The sequence below is a fragment of the Larus michahellis genome, chromosome 8, assembly GCF_964199755.1.
Source record: "Larus michahellis chromosome 8, bLarMic1.1, whole genome shotgun sequence".
In the NCBI taxonomy this organism is placed as follows: Eukaryota; Metazoa; Chordata; class Aves; order Charadriiformes; family Laridae; genus Larus; species Larus michahellis.
The window spans coordinates 16,167,414-16,184,341 of NC_133903.1; the positions used below are offsets into that span (position 1 = coordinate 16,167,414).

The 16,928-nt window shown below is 38.1% G+C and overlaps 1 protein-coding gene across 2 annotated transcripts in view; it reads right to left on the minus strand.

Moving 5' to 3' along the window:
* Positions 1-886: 886 nt before the first annotated feature.
* The window catches only part of KATNIP (katanin interacting protein), a 59,862-nt gene continuing 43,820 nt past the window's right edge, over positions 887-16,928 (minus strand). For both annotated transcript variants that reach the window (XM_074596741.1, XM_074596742.1), the window contains exons 19-26: positions 13,261-13,418; positions 12,875-12,939; positions 11,652-11,762; positions 9,716-9,855; positions 7,107-7,208; positions 6,285-6,445; positions 3,823-3,911; positions 887-2,476 (exon numbers count right to left, since the gene is read on the minus strand). In XM_074596741.1, coding sequence (XP_074452842.1) covers positions 2,421-2,476; positions 3,823-3,911; positions 6,285-6,445; positions 7,107-7,208; positions 9,716-9,855; positions 11,652-11,762; positions 12,875-12,939; positions 13,261-13,418 — 882 coding nt within the window. In that variant the 3' untranslated portion in view covers positions 887-2,420. The remainder of the gene's footprint in view (positions 2,477-3,822; positions 3,912-6,284; positions 6,446-7,106; positions 7,209-9,715; positions 9,856-11,651; positions 11,763-12,874; positions 12,940-13,260; positions 13,419-16,928) is intronic.

The window sequence follows — 16,928 nt, forward strand, 5'->3', positions numbered from 1 at the left end:
TGACTAGAATCCAGGACTTCATTAGGCCTTGCCTTGGTGGCGTGTGTCATCCCAGAACAGAGAGCAGGCTGGTAAACCCTTCTTTCAAACAGAGACAACGCAGAGGAGGATGTTGCACGACTTAACAATTTTTTGGAAATATTTTAAAGACTTTCATGGTCTTTCCACAGTGTGCCAATTGCGGGGCGTCTCTTGAACGAGTAAAAGGAGCTGCTAGGAGAGGTTGGCAGAAGGTACAAGCCAATGCTCTCTGTGCCAGACCAGTTGTGCTGGATACAGACTTCCAGGATGCAAACGATGCGAAAACTGGCTGCTGTTACCAACTGACCAGACAAACAGATAATAGCGAGAACTGTGACCCACCTGAGCTTGACCAAGTATTTTCCAATAATTTACAAAACCTGGAGTTAGTTCAAAGGATTAGCGTTGAAAAATCATTAATCCATTGCATAGGAGTTGAGATGCTCCAGACAGATACAGAGAAGACAGATGAGCACAGAAAGTCCTCTCCCCCTCATAGCTTTTCTGATCAATAAGAAGGATGCTATTCTGTGCCAGGAAACACAACGGGTTTCATTTCTCTTCACATTCAATGCAATTTTCTCTGAAGAACAAACACTGTGACAGGCCTCATCTAGAGATCGCCTACATGACTACATGTAGGCATGCCTACATGATTGTGCCTTAGGTCTTAAAACCCTTGCTATAGCCTCTCCTCTTCCAAAAGCATACATTTATATCTGTTCTTAGCCCTACCAATAACCCTCCCTTCAGCTCCTCCTCCTCTTCATTTGGAGTTGCATGTAACGGTTATCTGATTTGGAGCAAAAGTTAAAACTTGGTTCTTGGTAGACCTACACTGGAGAACACACTAGTGGAGACAGTTCTCAGAACAACAGAGGGTTCTTTTGTCAGTGCAGTTTGGGAAGAGCCTTTAAACAAGGTACAATATACTCACATACACTATGTTACATTAGAAGTAAAGTGTTTTGTATTTGGTACAAAATACATTTTGTTGCTTCCATCAATACACAGAAATCCGGGAAATGTATTGCTGTCTTGTGTCTTTTCAGCTTAGCCAACGTCAGTTAACAAGCACATTTTTTATAAGCAAATATACAGGATATCACACTCCTCATTAGTACAGGAAAGAAGCAGCACATTTTGATTCTGTATCAGGAGCTGCAATAGTATATCTCTGTTTCATGTCTAAAAGCATATACCAACTTCAGTGTCCACTTGTCTCATGAAACAATGAGAGAGTTCTAAGTGAGAAAGGAAGAATCTTCTATGGAAGAGATTTACAGGTTGTCACAACCAACAAATTTTCAGTGGAAAGTACTTTTGCATAGCTACAAATCCTGCAGCATAATTATTCAGTTAGAGTTTTTGTTTAAATGACGACATATGCAGGGTATTTTGTGTTTAAAAATGCAGTTCACTCCTTACCTTCTTCTACTTAAAATACATTTACCATTTCTCAAAAGTGATGATATGTCGCTGGCAACAGATCTGGTTGGTGCAGCACAGAGGTATGGTCTCCTTGTTCATATAACCAAGTTCAGGCAAAACAGGAGAAAAGAACATTTCTCTGTAGCAGGACTCTGAAGAATGTGTAGAGCGCCTGTCAATGGCACTTCAGGCAAAACACCTATTTTGCTTTTTTCATGGTAGTGAAATAATGAAATAAATAATTATTTCCCTGCAAAAGACGAAAGAAGTGGCAGCTGAAACTTACTTATTAAACCTTGATAAACCCACTTCCTGATGTCCATTGTCTAAAAGCATTCATCACACTTCTCCATACCCAGTAGAATCTCTCCAGATGTCAGAAACAGCATCAGCCCCCAGAGAGAGCCGTGGCATCAAAACATACAGTGGCAGCCCAGAAACACAGACGTAAAGATTGCACTCTAATAAGTGCATTTCCCAAAGAACTATTTACAGGCAACAGAAACAAAGCAGACACTTTCTTCTCGTGAGGAGCTTCATGATCATCCAGCTAGGACTTAGGAATTAAAGCTTGAGAAATGCTCTGACAGATCTCTCGTTATAACCATCCTGCTTCACCCAAGTTCTTGGTACTTGGCAGGACCAGCGGTCAGTTAGCAATAAGGTTCTCTCTCACTCCTTTATGTTCCTTCCTCCCTGGATTTTCAATTAAGGGGGCCGGGGTGGGTGGGGAAATCAGACAGATAATGACAATTAAAAAAAAACACAGAAAATTGAATTCATGCTTTAAATTTCATTACTGAAGAAAGTTTCCTCTAGTGAATAAAACTTGGTCTCATAAGACAGGAGGTGGTTCAGCAGCAGCAGACGTGGGAAGTCTTCCATTTGGATGATACATATCTTGGAGATCTAAGATCGTGGTTATTTAGAGCTGGATGTATTCAGGACTTTCCAATCACAAGCCCTTGTTATCTTTTCCTCCTCTGCAGTCCTTTTTCACATATGCAGGTTTTTGGACGCAAAGCTGTTAGGGAAAACAGAGTGCTGTTTTAAGACTGTACCTGTATTAGCAGTGAAGCCACAGACTAAAATGAGGAAGAAACATGCCCATTTCTCTTTCCATCCCAGAATGAAAGCAAGCTAAGCTACGCTTCTCAGTAATGGTTCTTACATTAACAGTGAGTGCTGCCAATTTTTTCACAGTCCCATGGAATTGCTTTCCTGTGGAATCTGGTCTGAATTCAATGTTGACACTGTTCTGAGTAGGAGGCTGGACCCTCCCTCAGGTGGGGACCCCTAAGGTCTCCTCCAACCCAAATCATTCTACGAATCCACGTTATCAACCACTGCAGCTGATACCAGTAAGTACTACAGAGGAGACATGGGGCAGATGGCAATAGGCAACCCTCAGCTTAGGACTTCAGAGGCATTCCGTGTCCTTAATGCTTGCACAATAGATGTCACGGCCATGGCAACGACAACTGTTCTTTACTGGACATAGGGTATGTCTGCACTGGAACCCAGGATGTCATTACAACAGGCACAGATCTCCAAAATACTTTTGATGCAGCTAATGCTAACATACATAACGTTGAAGCTGTATTTGTATAGGCAATGGTGTTTCAAATCCTTCTCCTACAGAACTGTTATTAAAAGCCATCAAATAATTTCTGCAACACTTTCTAGAGGAACTAATTGCAGAAAGTGTCATGCTCAGGAGAGAAAACCAATCACGAATATACCAGCTTGGCTGAGAATTTGTAACGTATTTAGGGAGCTATTCTGAGTAATTTACAATGAATGACTAGGACTCTTCAGACTATAAATACAATCTACTCTGTCTCCTTGGGGGGGGGGGGGGGGGGGGGGAAGAGGTTGTCTTTTTAATTATGACTTTGTAAGAGAAAAGACCAACCAGAAAGACAGTGGGAGGAATAAAGTCAACATGTTTTCCCCCTTGTTACACTTATCGTGATTTTGGATTTGCTTGGGGAGCAACAAGCAGCTAGTTCTGAGACACACATGTATCATCTCTAAAGCTGTTTAAAAGGCCAGTGGAGATGCAATGAGCCTATTATTCCAAAAGCTATCTCTGAACCTGCACAATTAACACCAGTTTTCAGTTTATCTTCAGTCCATTTCTTTCTTGAGGACTTCTGTGTATATGTTGTTATAAGCTATGACTACCTGCTACATACATCAAAGTATGACTTTTTGGGTTTGCCTTCCAATGGTAGAAAAAGTAGAGCTAAATATCTAAAAGAGGTGTAAGTCTCCCCACTTTTCCCAGTTCAGATCTAAAACAATGCTCGTTATTCATACTGACTGTTAGAAAGTGAGCAGAAGAAAACTGTAGAAGACAGAACCAACCTGGATCAGCCACAACCTGCTTCTTTTTGCTGTTGGTGACAATCTCATTTTCATTCATCATTCGTACATCCTGATCTCCCACATGATTGCTGAAAAGATCAAAATCAGTACAATAGCCAAAATAATCAACATTGTGAAATATTATGAGAGTCACGGCAAAGGTTACCAAATAAGTTATTTAGGTCCTGAAGGCTAACCAAAGCTATGAAGCACAGCCACATTATATGAGACTACCTAGAAAGGAAAGGCATTCTGTTTGCATCCACCCGAAGGATTTCTTGCCAGTTTTAATTAGTGGCATTCATTCAGGCACATATTCAAATATAAATATTATATTCACTCTACAATTTTCTTGCCTGCCTACACAGCTTGAACCACATTAACCACAGTGAGTTTTCACATCAGCGCTGTACAAAGAGGGTATAAAAATCCCTATACGGAACTTAACGCAGTCTTGCAATGTTGGTATAGCATTATTTGAAAATTTTCTGAAGGAAACAAAATTCATTTACTGTGACAATTTTTGTTTGCAGGCTGATGCAAAATTTTAACAATTTCTTTTGGGGAAAGAAGTAATAACTTCCTAGTTAAATTAAATTAAACAAATTACAGAAAAAAAAATGTGAGCTGAATGGAAAGTTAAAGAAAACATCACTAACAACATCTCACTTTCACATAGACAAAAACAAAACATCCATGCCTTTGGAAAAAAGAAGGGTATTTTTCTTTCCTCTACAAATACTGCACAAAATAGGTTTCTATTTCTGGAGAAAAATGTAATGTCTCCCAAACCGTCAGAGCGAAACAGGGGAACCAATACTGAAGTAAATCAGAACTTTGCTATTGATGATAATATCAGACTCAAGTTCAGAGTTCATAAAATATTGAACTGTGACATGTGAAAGAGAACAGGCCAAAGTCAGAAGCAACAATATATAAAAGCTCAAGAGCATTTTTAAAATGGAGGGACATTATCCAGCACGTACTAAGGGATTTGTCTTCTGTTGCTATTCTACATTTCTATTCTACATTTTAGTAGGGTAGTAAGTGAAAAAAGGGAAAAGAACATCGCAAAACAACAGAAAAAAGACCAAGAACGCTCCTGCGCAGAGGTCTAGAAGAGACTCCACACGTTCTTGACTGGAAAACAGATCATGCAGTTTGCGTGACCCCAGAAGTATACCCCCTCTTAAAACTAAATTAAAGGATATACATCTTACAAATATGTGCAAAGGAAGTTATGTGGAAAAGACCTATGATTACAGCTGGTGCTTCTCTGCTTCCAACAAAATAACTTTACTCATAGAAAGATGTTTAAGCTGAAGAAAGTAAAGGTTCACTTTTCCTCCTCCTTTTTATATCCCGCTGAAAAAATTCTCAAAACACTTATTTCCTCAAGACGTTTTCATTTCAGTAACTTTTTCACTTGGAAAATTGCTTACTTCCAAATTTTACCATGACAACACAGCCACTTGTACAAAAACAGGAGTCTAACACAATATATCCAAACATTAATAGCTTATTTCAACAGTTGACAGTACCAGTGGCCAACAGCCAATGCTCTAGAGAAACACTGGAAAACAAACCCCGTAGGCAAATGTGAACTTCGGTTCTTAATCAGGACAGCTTATGTTCCTTCCACTTATTTCTAAATATTTGAATATTCTACTGAACGAATCATGTGCCGTTTTTGAATGCAAAACTGTCACTTTTTTTTTCCAAGTGATATATGTGCAAGAGATTCTATTTGTTAGCTGTGCAATGTATAAGAAAGTGTTTATTTCTATAAGCTTTTGATTTTTTCACTTTTCAGTCTCATTTAAAATAAATTGTTCTTTCAATCTTTATTTTCCTTGCTAGGGACTGTTTTTCAGACCCTATCAATCCTGACCTTCTAAATATAGGTGCATTTTTCACTGCATTTCATTATATTTTCTGTGAGATTGCCAACTTAGTGGTTTCAAAGTGTCATTCCTGTGAACGAAATTATTTCTCATTTAAGAAGTTTATTATTTTAGAACTTTTATAAAATAGTAGAATTCTGGTTCCTTAATTAGTATCTGTGCCAAATCAGAGGACTTACTTTTCTTTTCTTTACCTTTAACGTTTGATTCTTTTAAATTAACTTTTTTTTTTTCCTCTCCATGTAATATCATTGGGATTTGTTATTTCTTCTCTAAGGAAGCCTAACTTCTTTCTTTTGTGTTTATTACTATAGCCTTCCATGAAAACATATGTAAATATGAATCATGAATCCCAGTAAGAGCTAAAAAATGCTTACAAATGAAGCTGGTAATTTGGTCCTAGTATCTGAAAACCTACTGGTTATTTCTCATTAAGTGAGGCTGAGTGTGCTTGGGAAGGGAATTTTTTATAGCAATGAACATATTGCTGAGATTAGTCCCATAAAACCGTCTTCTGAAAACAAGATTCTCTCTTCCAATCAAGATCCACTCACATACCTAATAACGGTTCTCTTCTCCTGATGGCAAATTTTCTCATCGTCTGTAAAGAGGATGGTATGATACGGGACCACTGGATCACAGGTTGGTAGGATGCCTGATACTACATGGTTCACCATATCCAGAATCCCATTGTAGACAAGCAAGTCATCCACCAGAAGCTAAAAATATTTAAGAAACAAACAAACAAACAAACCGTCTAGAAATCAGGCATTGCTTTCAGCAGCTGTCTCTATCAATTAACTAGAAATCATTTTACCCTATTTGTTTCACGAATCTGGTCATTAGTTTAGCTTTTATTCCTTAAAACTTCCATTTCTTTCTATTTGCTGATGGGGTTTGATTATTTTTTTTTCCAAATTTTTGTCTTCTCACTGATGTTTCTAATGCAGCTTTCAAGGATGTAATTAAAAATGTATTTCGTGTTTTACATAATTGCCATTCTATTAACTGGAGTGAATCACTCTTAAATCTGGGAACTAATGAATCTCACCTCACTTCAGCTGTCTAAAACTTGGGTTTGTAGTTTAAGCAAGTCTTCGGGCCTGCTCTATAGTCACTGGAAAAAGGAAGGCATTATCCTATCTTAAGACAATTATCTAAGAAAAAAAATCAGATAAAGTTTTCTTTCCCCGGACAAGAAAGGGAGGACAGATGACTGGCATAATTAGTCATTTTAATACTAAATGCAGAGTTAAGTGAGATGAATCCCATCCTTTGAGATTCTATGGAATCACACTTCAGTAAACTGTGAAAAATAAGTACAGAAATCAAGCAGGCTGACTCACCAGAACATACAAAATGCATACAAAAGTTACTTACACCGAATTCTTTCACACCTCTCTGAGGTGTTTTGGCATAATTCCATAACTTGATCATTGACACAGTAGTAGGTACATCAAAAATGACATATACTCTATTCACCTGTGAAAGAGAATTAATTTATATTTCACAGCACAAATTCCCCAAAGAAATTAAATTCTCATGTATGTTGCATCAAAACAGGTCCATATTTAAAGAGAAATAGCTCGAGGACAGATAACTGATGCTAAGGATTTAAGTTCAGCTATCATCTCTGTTGGTAATCCACAGATGTCGTCTCTGCCCCAGAGCTGCCCTCTCAAACGTACGTATAACTCATCAGAAGATGACATCTACACCTGAGCTTGTCGCCCTGGACTGTTAGTCAAGTGGAGGAGGGGGAAAGGGACACTTTTAATGAGTATTTCATCAACCAAATATAGACACATGCCTCAGGACAAGTCTAGCTGGTGTCCTATTCCATTCCATTCCTATCAAAAATAAATGGAATCCACCTTTATTTGCAAGACTAAACTGTCTCCTATATCCCCTGACTTTGAAAGCTCTTGCAGAAATTTTGCCAATTTTGTTTAAGCTACACTAATAGGAATATAGAGACAATTCTCCAGATGCTACACAGTTATTGCTTGAGATATTGTTCATTTTACTTTCAGTGACACTAATGTGAAGATGTTAAGACCAAAGATTAGGCTGTAGGAAACCAATCTTGCCTGTTACAGTTAATTCTATGCTACCTCTATTCCTTTTATGAGCTACTACATCAATTTTGGGTCAAAATATCTTAAGCTTCATCTCTAGCATCCTCTGAAGTCTTAATCCTTTGATGCACTGGAGAAGATATTGCTAGTTGTATTAAATCGCTATGCATTTTTTTTACTGAAGAATGAACGGTAGATGTGATCAATAGAAATGTTTATATCTGATTTTACAGAAGACAATTTGGGCATAGTCTCTGATAGCAATTGTTAGTCTCACAGTAAATGATAAATTTGACGGAAAAAAAATAAATAAAATGACAATCAGTAACAGGGGAACAAATTGTACTTGCATTAGTAGTAAATTTGCAAAGCACAAAAAACCCTTTTAGAATTAGAAAGGAAAAGAAAGGCTATGATATAAAATTTCCTAAAGGCTTTTGAACCTTCCAGTATAGCAAAGAGTTAATTCAGCTTTTTAGGCAAACAGCAAGTTTCAAAGCAGCCTAGCGATGGGGATGTGAGTGTACACAAGCTTTGGCTCAGCATCCCAGCTACGGAGGAGGACCATGAACAGGCCGACTGCTTAATCCCTCCGCACTTGCTGGCTGTACAACCATACCATGGAAGATGGAAGAGAGAAAACGTGGACCTTGAAAAGGTATAATTTGCTACAGTTTAAAGACAGAAAGCGCCATTAAATTACTTAGTCTTCCCCCCTGCATATCACACTTTATCAACTTGCCCTTTTATTACTGATATCTTATGTTCTTCTACGGCACTTTGGTGTCAGACACAAAACAGCGTATGATTCTGGGCTACAGCTCCTGGTTACTGTTATTTTCCTTTTACCAAAATGAAACAGTCTCTGCAAGCATGTCTTTTATAAGGACATGAGCAAATTCAGATGGCTGTCAAATCAATCATTCATGATGTTATAACGGATATCTAAGCAGCCCATCAAATTAATTACCGGGATTCAAGATGTGGGATCTACACAGCAGGAGCCTCAAGCATTACACAGACCTTCCGTTTTCCCAAGAAATGCAAGCGGGCAGTATTCCCAGGAACACTTAAAAGCTTTATCCTAATTAGACCCACTGCATTACAACACATAATGATATATGAAATATTTTCAAAATTGACTTAATTCTTTGCTTTTAATATTCTAATTACTAACTGTAACATACGGAGTAAGGATTTTTCCAACACAGTAAGCTACAAGATATCACACATCAGGTTTACATTTTGTTATTTTTGAAATCCACCCTCTTCTAAGAAATAAATACATCTTAATGATCTTCATAACAGGACCATTAAAAAATGTCCTCTGCCAAAACAAAGTCAGAACCCATCTGAGTTTATCTACTTTTCCTGTTTAGATATTTGATACCCCGTATTTTAAACATGGGGCTTCTAAAAGGGCTGAATCACTTAGGGCCTTAGGACATGCAATACTAAGTCTATCATCTCTAATTTATTAATTTGAATTCAACATGGATAATGAGATTTAAAAAAAATTCTCGCTGCTAGAACAACATTCATTGCTTTTTGTAAAAATGAATTTAAGATCCCAGTCTGCTCCTATTTGGAAGGTGTTTATTGCACAAGACACGCATATTAAACTCCTTTGTCAGGATCTTTTTATAGTAACTAAAAAAAACTTCTACACTAGCCTTGGAAATTCTTCTGCTGTTGCACCATGGAGACAGGAGATTACAAACCTGGGAAATCTATACAGCTGCTATCTGTGCAAAGAGAAAATGGAATAAAAAAAAACTTCTAAAAGGCAGTGATCTAGCATCATTTACTAATATCAAATTTACCTCAAAATTATGTATGCTTCCCCTTTGCTTTATGCTTCTAGCTACATCTATGCACACCACTAAAATGGAATGAAAACGGAATATGTACCAAACCAGGAAGAACTGGTGCAAGCCACATATGTCTGCCATCGGTTGTGTCATTTACTCTGTCAATGAGTTTGTCTGGCGTTCGGATGTCTCCAGATACATCTTCTAAAACGTTAACGCTATCTGGAAAAGCAGCAATATCTGAAAAAAAACTGTAAGGGTAACTAACTGAAAAATCCATTTCGGAAACACCATATTTAGAAGTTCATGCTTGCTCTTTCAGATTCCATGAGTAAGTATTCGCCACTATAGCAGTAAAACTTAAAAATACTCTGAGTACTTCACACAGGTAGCTGAGGAACTTGGGGGCACGTTTTTAAAAGCAGAACAACCCTTACAAGTTCTGGCATTCAAAATTATTGTAAAAATAGGAGTAAATTAACTAGCTGCATTTAATTTATTTTCAAATATGTATTTATGACTGATCAGGAATAGGCACTTCCCAGCTTTTTTGTGACAAAGCCCCATTGTTTTAGCGCAAACTTGTGAAAGCTCCTCATATGAAATATATCTCAAGAAAAGCATCCTTGCAGGAGGTAGTCATCAGTCAGACTAGGTTTTGCTCAAGTTCCTCAAGGTTTGGGATAAAAATAAGGAACTGTCTAATAAGGCCTATCTTTCAGTTCTTCGAGAAGGAAAGATTAAACCCTCTCTTGAACAGGCTTTCTAAGGTAACCAGATTTTCTCCATAAGAGAACATTTATGTTAAAAACATACGTATGTTAAAGACATACAAAGAAACGTGGACGGATGGCACTGTCTTCAGTATTACAAATCCCTAGCAAGACAGTTTGAGGGACATTAATCACCCCTTGTCTTGCTTTCTAAAAAGCCTGAGTCTGTAAGTATTTATACAGAATTTAAGCAATAACACAGCAATGCCTCAGTCGTTTAAGAAAAGCTTGCTGCAGACTCAGTACCGAATTATCCCATTTCGTATTGCTCTAAGACAAATATGCTTGTTTTGGGACCCTAATATATCCAAGCAACACTGCTGTACAAGCAGAAACAGGCAATCATTCAAAACGAGCTGAGGTATCTTTACCTGGCATTGCATTGTACTGCAGAGACATACCATTTAAAAGTTAAAGATCCCCTGTTCTTAAAAACAACCCGTTATCACTTTTCAATTTCAAAATGCTTCTCCATTACTGATGTTTCAAGTTCATCATGCATCATATGAGACACAAATAAAAACAGCTCTCAGGAAAGAGCCTTTACCACCTTTTTCATTGTCTCCTCTCTTTTTTAGGCAACGAGGACCCTTTGAGCCATACAATTCATGCAGCTTCCATGCTTTTTATCTAGTTGGCTAAGAAACTCTGTTTCTTCCAGGGGACTGAACTGCATGAATTATACGTTGGGGTATGAAGCTTTCAGCTCTGAAGAGACTTCAGCTGATACAGAGCACTGAGGTGTAACCCTGATGACCATGAATCTTTCAAACGTGTCCTTCATTCCCTCTGTTGGTTACCCAGGGAACACTGAATCAAATTTAGTCTCAGCCCTTATCTTCACAACAGGATCGGGTGTCTAGAATAGCCTAAGGCTCCAGAACAAGATTTATGAAAAATGTATTTCCTGTGGCACAATGAAAGATTCCATAACAAAGAACCGAGCTCAACCTTTTCTTATGAATTTATAGCTCATCAAACTTTCTGGTCCTTTCATACTATAGAAGAAATAAATGTTGATAGCAAAAAGTACCATATCCTTCCTAAGCCTTCTCTTCTCTAACCTCCTCCTGCTTTGTTGGTGCACCCCATTCAGAGAAGAAATGTTATGAAAGTATATAGAATACATTAAAACATATGCAAACAAAAAATACAAGCAGAGTAATCACACAGGATAAACTGGTAATTTGGAAGAAGTAAAAAGTGATGCCATATGATAATTTGCCAGGGAGCAAACTGCGTATCTGGTCGGTAGAAGGATACTGTTTTCAGTTAGTAAGATTTGGTCTCCATGTTCATTGAACAACTCAAGTCCATTCAAACCAATGTAGTATGGATCACCCCAGCTTGTCAGAAGCTGAAACTGGAAAACAACTAAAAAGCAAGAAGTTATTAAGGAAAATTCTGATATTGATGCTTTGTCCTAACAGACCATTTTGTTTGCAGTTTTAAAAATTATTGGGCAGCCCACATCCCAACGTCAGACATGCTTATTTGCGGTTTAGGAGAGTGAAAAAAGATCTGGTTTTCACTTATGACTTCACTATGTCAAACCTCTCTGAATAAACTATTCTCTTTTAGGACAAGAAGCCTGCCTTTTCTATGACTGATAATACACACACAAGCGAACAGTGCAGATGGCACAACTAGGCAAAAGTCTATCTATACACATTTACATGTATACATGTTCACATATATATGTTCATATGTGTTCTTCTATCACCTGAAGAACTACTGAATTTTTTTACAGTGTGTCTTACCCTCTTGTGCACTGTAACTTACTAACACTACAGCTCCTATTTAGAGCCTTTATTGCCTTCCTGTGTTTCCTGAATATGCCCTTACCTGGGTTTGAATTAGACTGGTGATAACTGGCCAGCAAATATGCCCCTAAGTTGAATGGCAGAAAATGTAATGCTGGAGTCTGTGCTGTCCATTTCTCTAATAGAGCACTCATTTGGGTCTCTTTCCTCTACCCAGACACTGATTTTCATGAAACCAGCAGGAACTTAGTATTGCTGAGACCTCATTGTCTCTAGGCTTCGTTAGAAAAGCCTAACGGACTTCAAAGGCCCGTCAAACGGCATGACAGTAAGTATTATCACAAAAGGCTGCGCTTATCTGGGAAAACTTAAGCTTAAAAAGCCACAAACATCAAGAAAAGTGGCCAAAAATATTACACAGTTCTCGTCAACCTTAGTAAAGACATAAAACGAGACAAACATTCAAAGATACGCAAAAATACAAAGACTACTTCTAGCTTTGATAGGCTGGCTGGATGCTGTGCTAATGGACCTCCAGCTTGGATGGATTATAAAAGGCAGGAGAAAAAGCTAACAGAGTATCTGAAAACAGGTCACACATTCATATATTATGTTCCATTTATTTATTCTTAATTCATACTTAAAAAGGCCAGGACTCATAACCATAGCATATAACTCTAAAATATTCTGTATGACAAATAAGAAAATGACAGAGAAGGATACAACCACACGGCATTAATGGTGCTTCATAGTCCATACTAGCTTGTTCCATTCTCTTTGAACCGGTCCTGCCAAAAAACCAACACAAAATACTTCCCTCATGTACCCTTGGCTCATTCAGAAAAGAAGAGAACAAACTTAAAGAACTAAGCAGCCACAAACAGGCCCCCCCAACCCCGCCGCCTGTGATTATGGACTAGATTGTCTTCTGATCTCAATAAAATCTGGTTAACAGAATATAGTTAAAACCTAGTGAAACACTTCGCTGTAAGTGCTTCACATTTTCATCTAGGTGCCTCATACAATTGGCTTCAACAGAGAAGAATGAAAGAATACTAAACAGCTAAGAGAAATTGTGTGGTTCAGATAGCAAAAACATCCTATTTTACCTCCTTGGTACTTTATTAGTCAGCTGGGGCTGCAGATAGTCAAGAAAGAGAATTTCTTGGGCAAAGTCAAAATGGCAGTTGCCTGGTCCCTTGCGGATAAGAAAGCCCTCCGGTGGGGAAACGCTGTGACCATCCAGCAACACGTGGACTACCTTTGCCTTGTTTAAAATAACAGAACATAAGATTACACGACACGACATTACATTACATAAAATAAAAATAGATCCAAAACAATTGCATTCACTGCAAAGGCTGAAATAATTTCCATAATTTTGTTGTATTTATTTCATTCCTCTACAGTATGACATTCTTTGGCAAAAGAAAGCCTAAACCAGCAGATACCAGTTGCAACGCATAGTGTGCAATTCAGAGCATCATAGCTGACACTGACGGGGATGGGAGAGGTGAGGATTTGGTGGGGGGGGAAGGAAAAAATAAAAAAAGTATTGAAGCGATCCTTCGATTACTGCTTCTCACTAGATCTCAGCAAACTGAAGCTTCCTTGCTACACCAAGAGGGTTGCCAAGCATTGGAACAGGCAGCCCAGGGAAGTGGTTAAGTCACAATCCCTGGAGGTATTTAGAAGACAGGTAGATGTGGCACCGAGGGACATAATTTAGTGGTGGACTTGGCGGCGTTAGGTGTAGAGTTGGACTCGATCTTAAAGCTCTTTTCCAACCTAAATGATTCTGTGACTCCTGAGCCTGCAGCAATACATACATGAATCAACAGAATGGAGAGACTCGGCTTTCACATCAGCGTATGTCACAACAGTGATTTGAGGAAACAGTCAGTCATCCTGCACCTGAATGCCCTGCTAGATCAGGCCTGATTGCACAGCACTGGCTGAAGTTAGCCTTTAAGAAATCACATAGCCTGGTGCTCTCTTGAGAGCAGACTTGTGTCTCTGTTGCATTTATAGAAAGCCTGTATTTCACCAGTTTTATTTATCTTTGTGGCAGGTGGCACTTGGACTTTTCCAGGATCGTGCAAACTCGTATACCAAGCAGTGCTGGATGTAACCTAAGGGCATATGAATAAAGAAAAGGTACCTGTACCGGGCAGAAAAGAATTGAGCCATGTCCACATCATAGATGCATGCACGTCTTACACAATCTCTGAAGATTAATCTAAATAATTCAGGCATACTTATTCAGATGATGCAGGAGTCCTGGCCCCTTCGCCCTCCCCCATTAGCACCATCTGCTGTTGTATGCATGATCCCAGTCACATCACAATTCAAATTCCCTGCTTGCCCTGAGATATGCTAAATATAACTTCATGTTTATCACAAACAGCATTTATTACACCCTGTAAAATATAACACGATGGCCTTATAACTGGCACTATGACTAGAGCCTGCTGATTAATGGACTGAACCAAAAATGGATTCATTTAGTTAACAAAAAGACAATTTAGTCTAAAGGTACTGTGAGCCAGTTTTCTCATCTTTGGATTTTATACTGACTGGTGTATTTATGATAATTTGAGGTTAACTTAGTTTTGTATGCAAATATTTAATTTTCATTATTAGGATTTCTATTTAAAAATATATATGTAGTATTCATAGTTAAAATTCCCATTTCAGGTTCTATCTGAGAAGAACTTAAAAACATTCTGATTTTTCTGCAAAGTCTGTACGTATCAGCGACCTGGTATCTGTAACAGTTCTTATATTTGTAAACAACTTCTTATTCAATTACAATTTCAGTAAGTTACACATGCAATATCCCAAAAGCAACTAATTTTCAGGAAGGTTTTTTTTGGGTTTTTGTTGTTGTCGGGGTTTTTTTGTTTGTTTGTTGTTTTCTGTTTTGTTTTTTTTTTTTTTTTTTTTTTTTTTTTTTTTTTTTACACAAACATTTCGTGATTTGAAAATTTCGGGTCTTGTACTAGACTAGAGAAGGTGCTCAGTTCATTTCCAAACAGCATGAAGATTAATTAGGAGGGAACGTTTGTATGAGTACCAAGTATGGAGAAAAAACTATTTCTGGTTTCATCTTTAATACACTTGGGAGCAGAGAAAAGAAATATCCTTTTCATATCAGAAACTCTTCTGCATGCTGCTTTCCAGGTGAATCAGTTTGTCAGGCTAAGGAGAGGAAGTGAAAAATCCACTGAAATACACTAGAGTTTAGGAAACATGTATTGAATGGGAAGTCTAGAGATTTAGAGATGAAATCTTACCTATTATACCACAGCTACTTATATTTATGTGCCCTTTTACAGCCCTCATTTCTAAGTAATTTTCATCATCTGAGAAGGCACTCAACCGTCACACATAGCATTTTACAAATCACATAACAAAGCTTTCACAAGGTAATTTTTCATAGAGCTGGAAATAGCACACCAGCCTTCATTTTGACAGTTCATTGCTGTTACCCTCTCATACTAAAGCTGTGAATAGAATCCACCAGTCTACAGCTACCTAGCAAATCATTATAACTCATACGTGGGGACTGTTCCTTAGAAGGAAGAGCAATACTTCAAGAGACAAATGTCACGATGCCCCAGGTTTACAGTCTAAAGCCTCTTTACTGTGACCCAGCAGATACCTTGCATCTTTGGTTTTCCAAATAATTTATTTCATCCTTTTACAGGACTGCAGGTATCAACTCCTCATTTAAATTGTACCCACTCACTGTTATGGGACTTACAGGTGTGTGCCACCTACATGCATACTTTATCAGTCTCACCTCTTTTTTCTACCTAGCAAAGTAAACTGTGAAAACATACCTACCTACCTTTCTTTCCTTCTTGGTTTGGCCTCCAAAGACCAAATTCCACGTTAGATTTTAAGGATTTAGCTATTTCTTTCCCTTCTTTAATAACAGACACACATAAAAGGAATTGATTTGGTATGAAAAATCATGTTCAAACTTTTCTCCCCTGCTCGGCCTTGGAGAACCTTGGGCTTACAACAGTGGTGAAAAACATTCCACATCACCACTTTCTATTTCATTTTGTACACGGAATCATAAAAAGATTTAGGTTGTCTCCAATCACAGCTCCTTCTCAGAGCAGAGAAGCCTGCAAAGTAAAATCAGGTTGCTCTGGGCCCTGTCAAATTTTGTTCTGAAAGTCTCCCATCACTGTGTGCTGTCCCAGAGCTGGACCACTCTCACAGGGAAGAGTCCTTTCTTTATGCTGGATCATACCAATCAAGCAACAGACTTTACTAAAACACCCTAGTTATTATACAGGGGGTATGTTTAGATGGTAAGCTCAACATGCTCCTGAACCCTCCCACATGCCAAACATGTTGGGTTAATGTGATGTATTACAGAATGAGGTGCCATGTATTAAAATCTCTAGATCAATTGTGGCTTAAATCAAAGATCTTATGCTCTGGTCCTCTGTGAGTCTTTGGCACTTAACAATACCCTGTGCTAATATTAAAAGATGCCGCAATATTAAAAAATGCTGTGGAAAGGGAACACCTCCTCTTTATGCAGAGTTCATGCTGAAGCAATTCCTGTAAGGTAATTTTACACAAAGAAGCACTTCCGCAACTTTTGCCACTATCTTGCCTAATCCTATGAAGGATCCGTGCCTCCAACTTCAATTCTAGAAGTTTGTCCAGAACTTTGCTGATCCTTTTTGTCCTTTCTCTCTCTAGTTTAACACATACCAACATTTTTCTTCATATCTATTGACTGAGTTTGGAC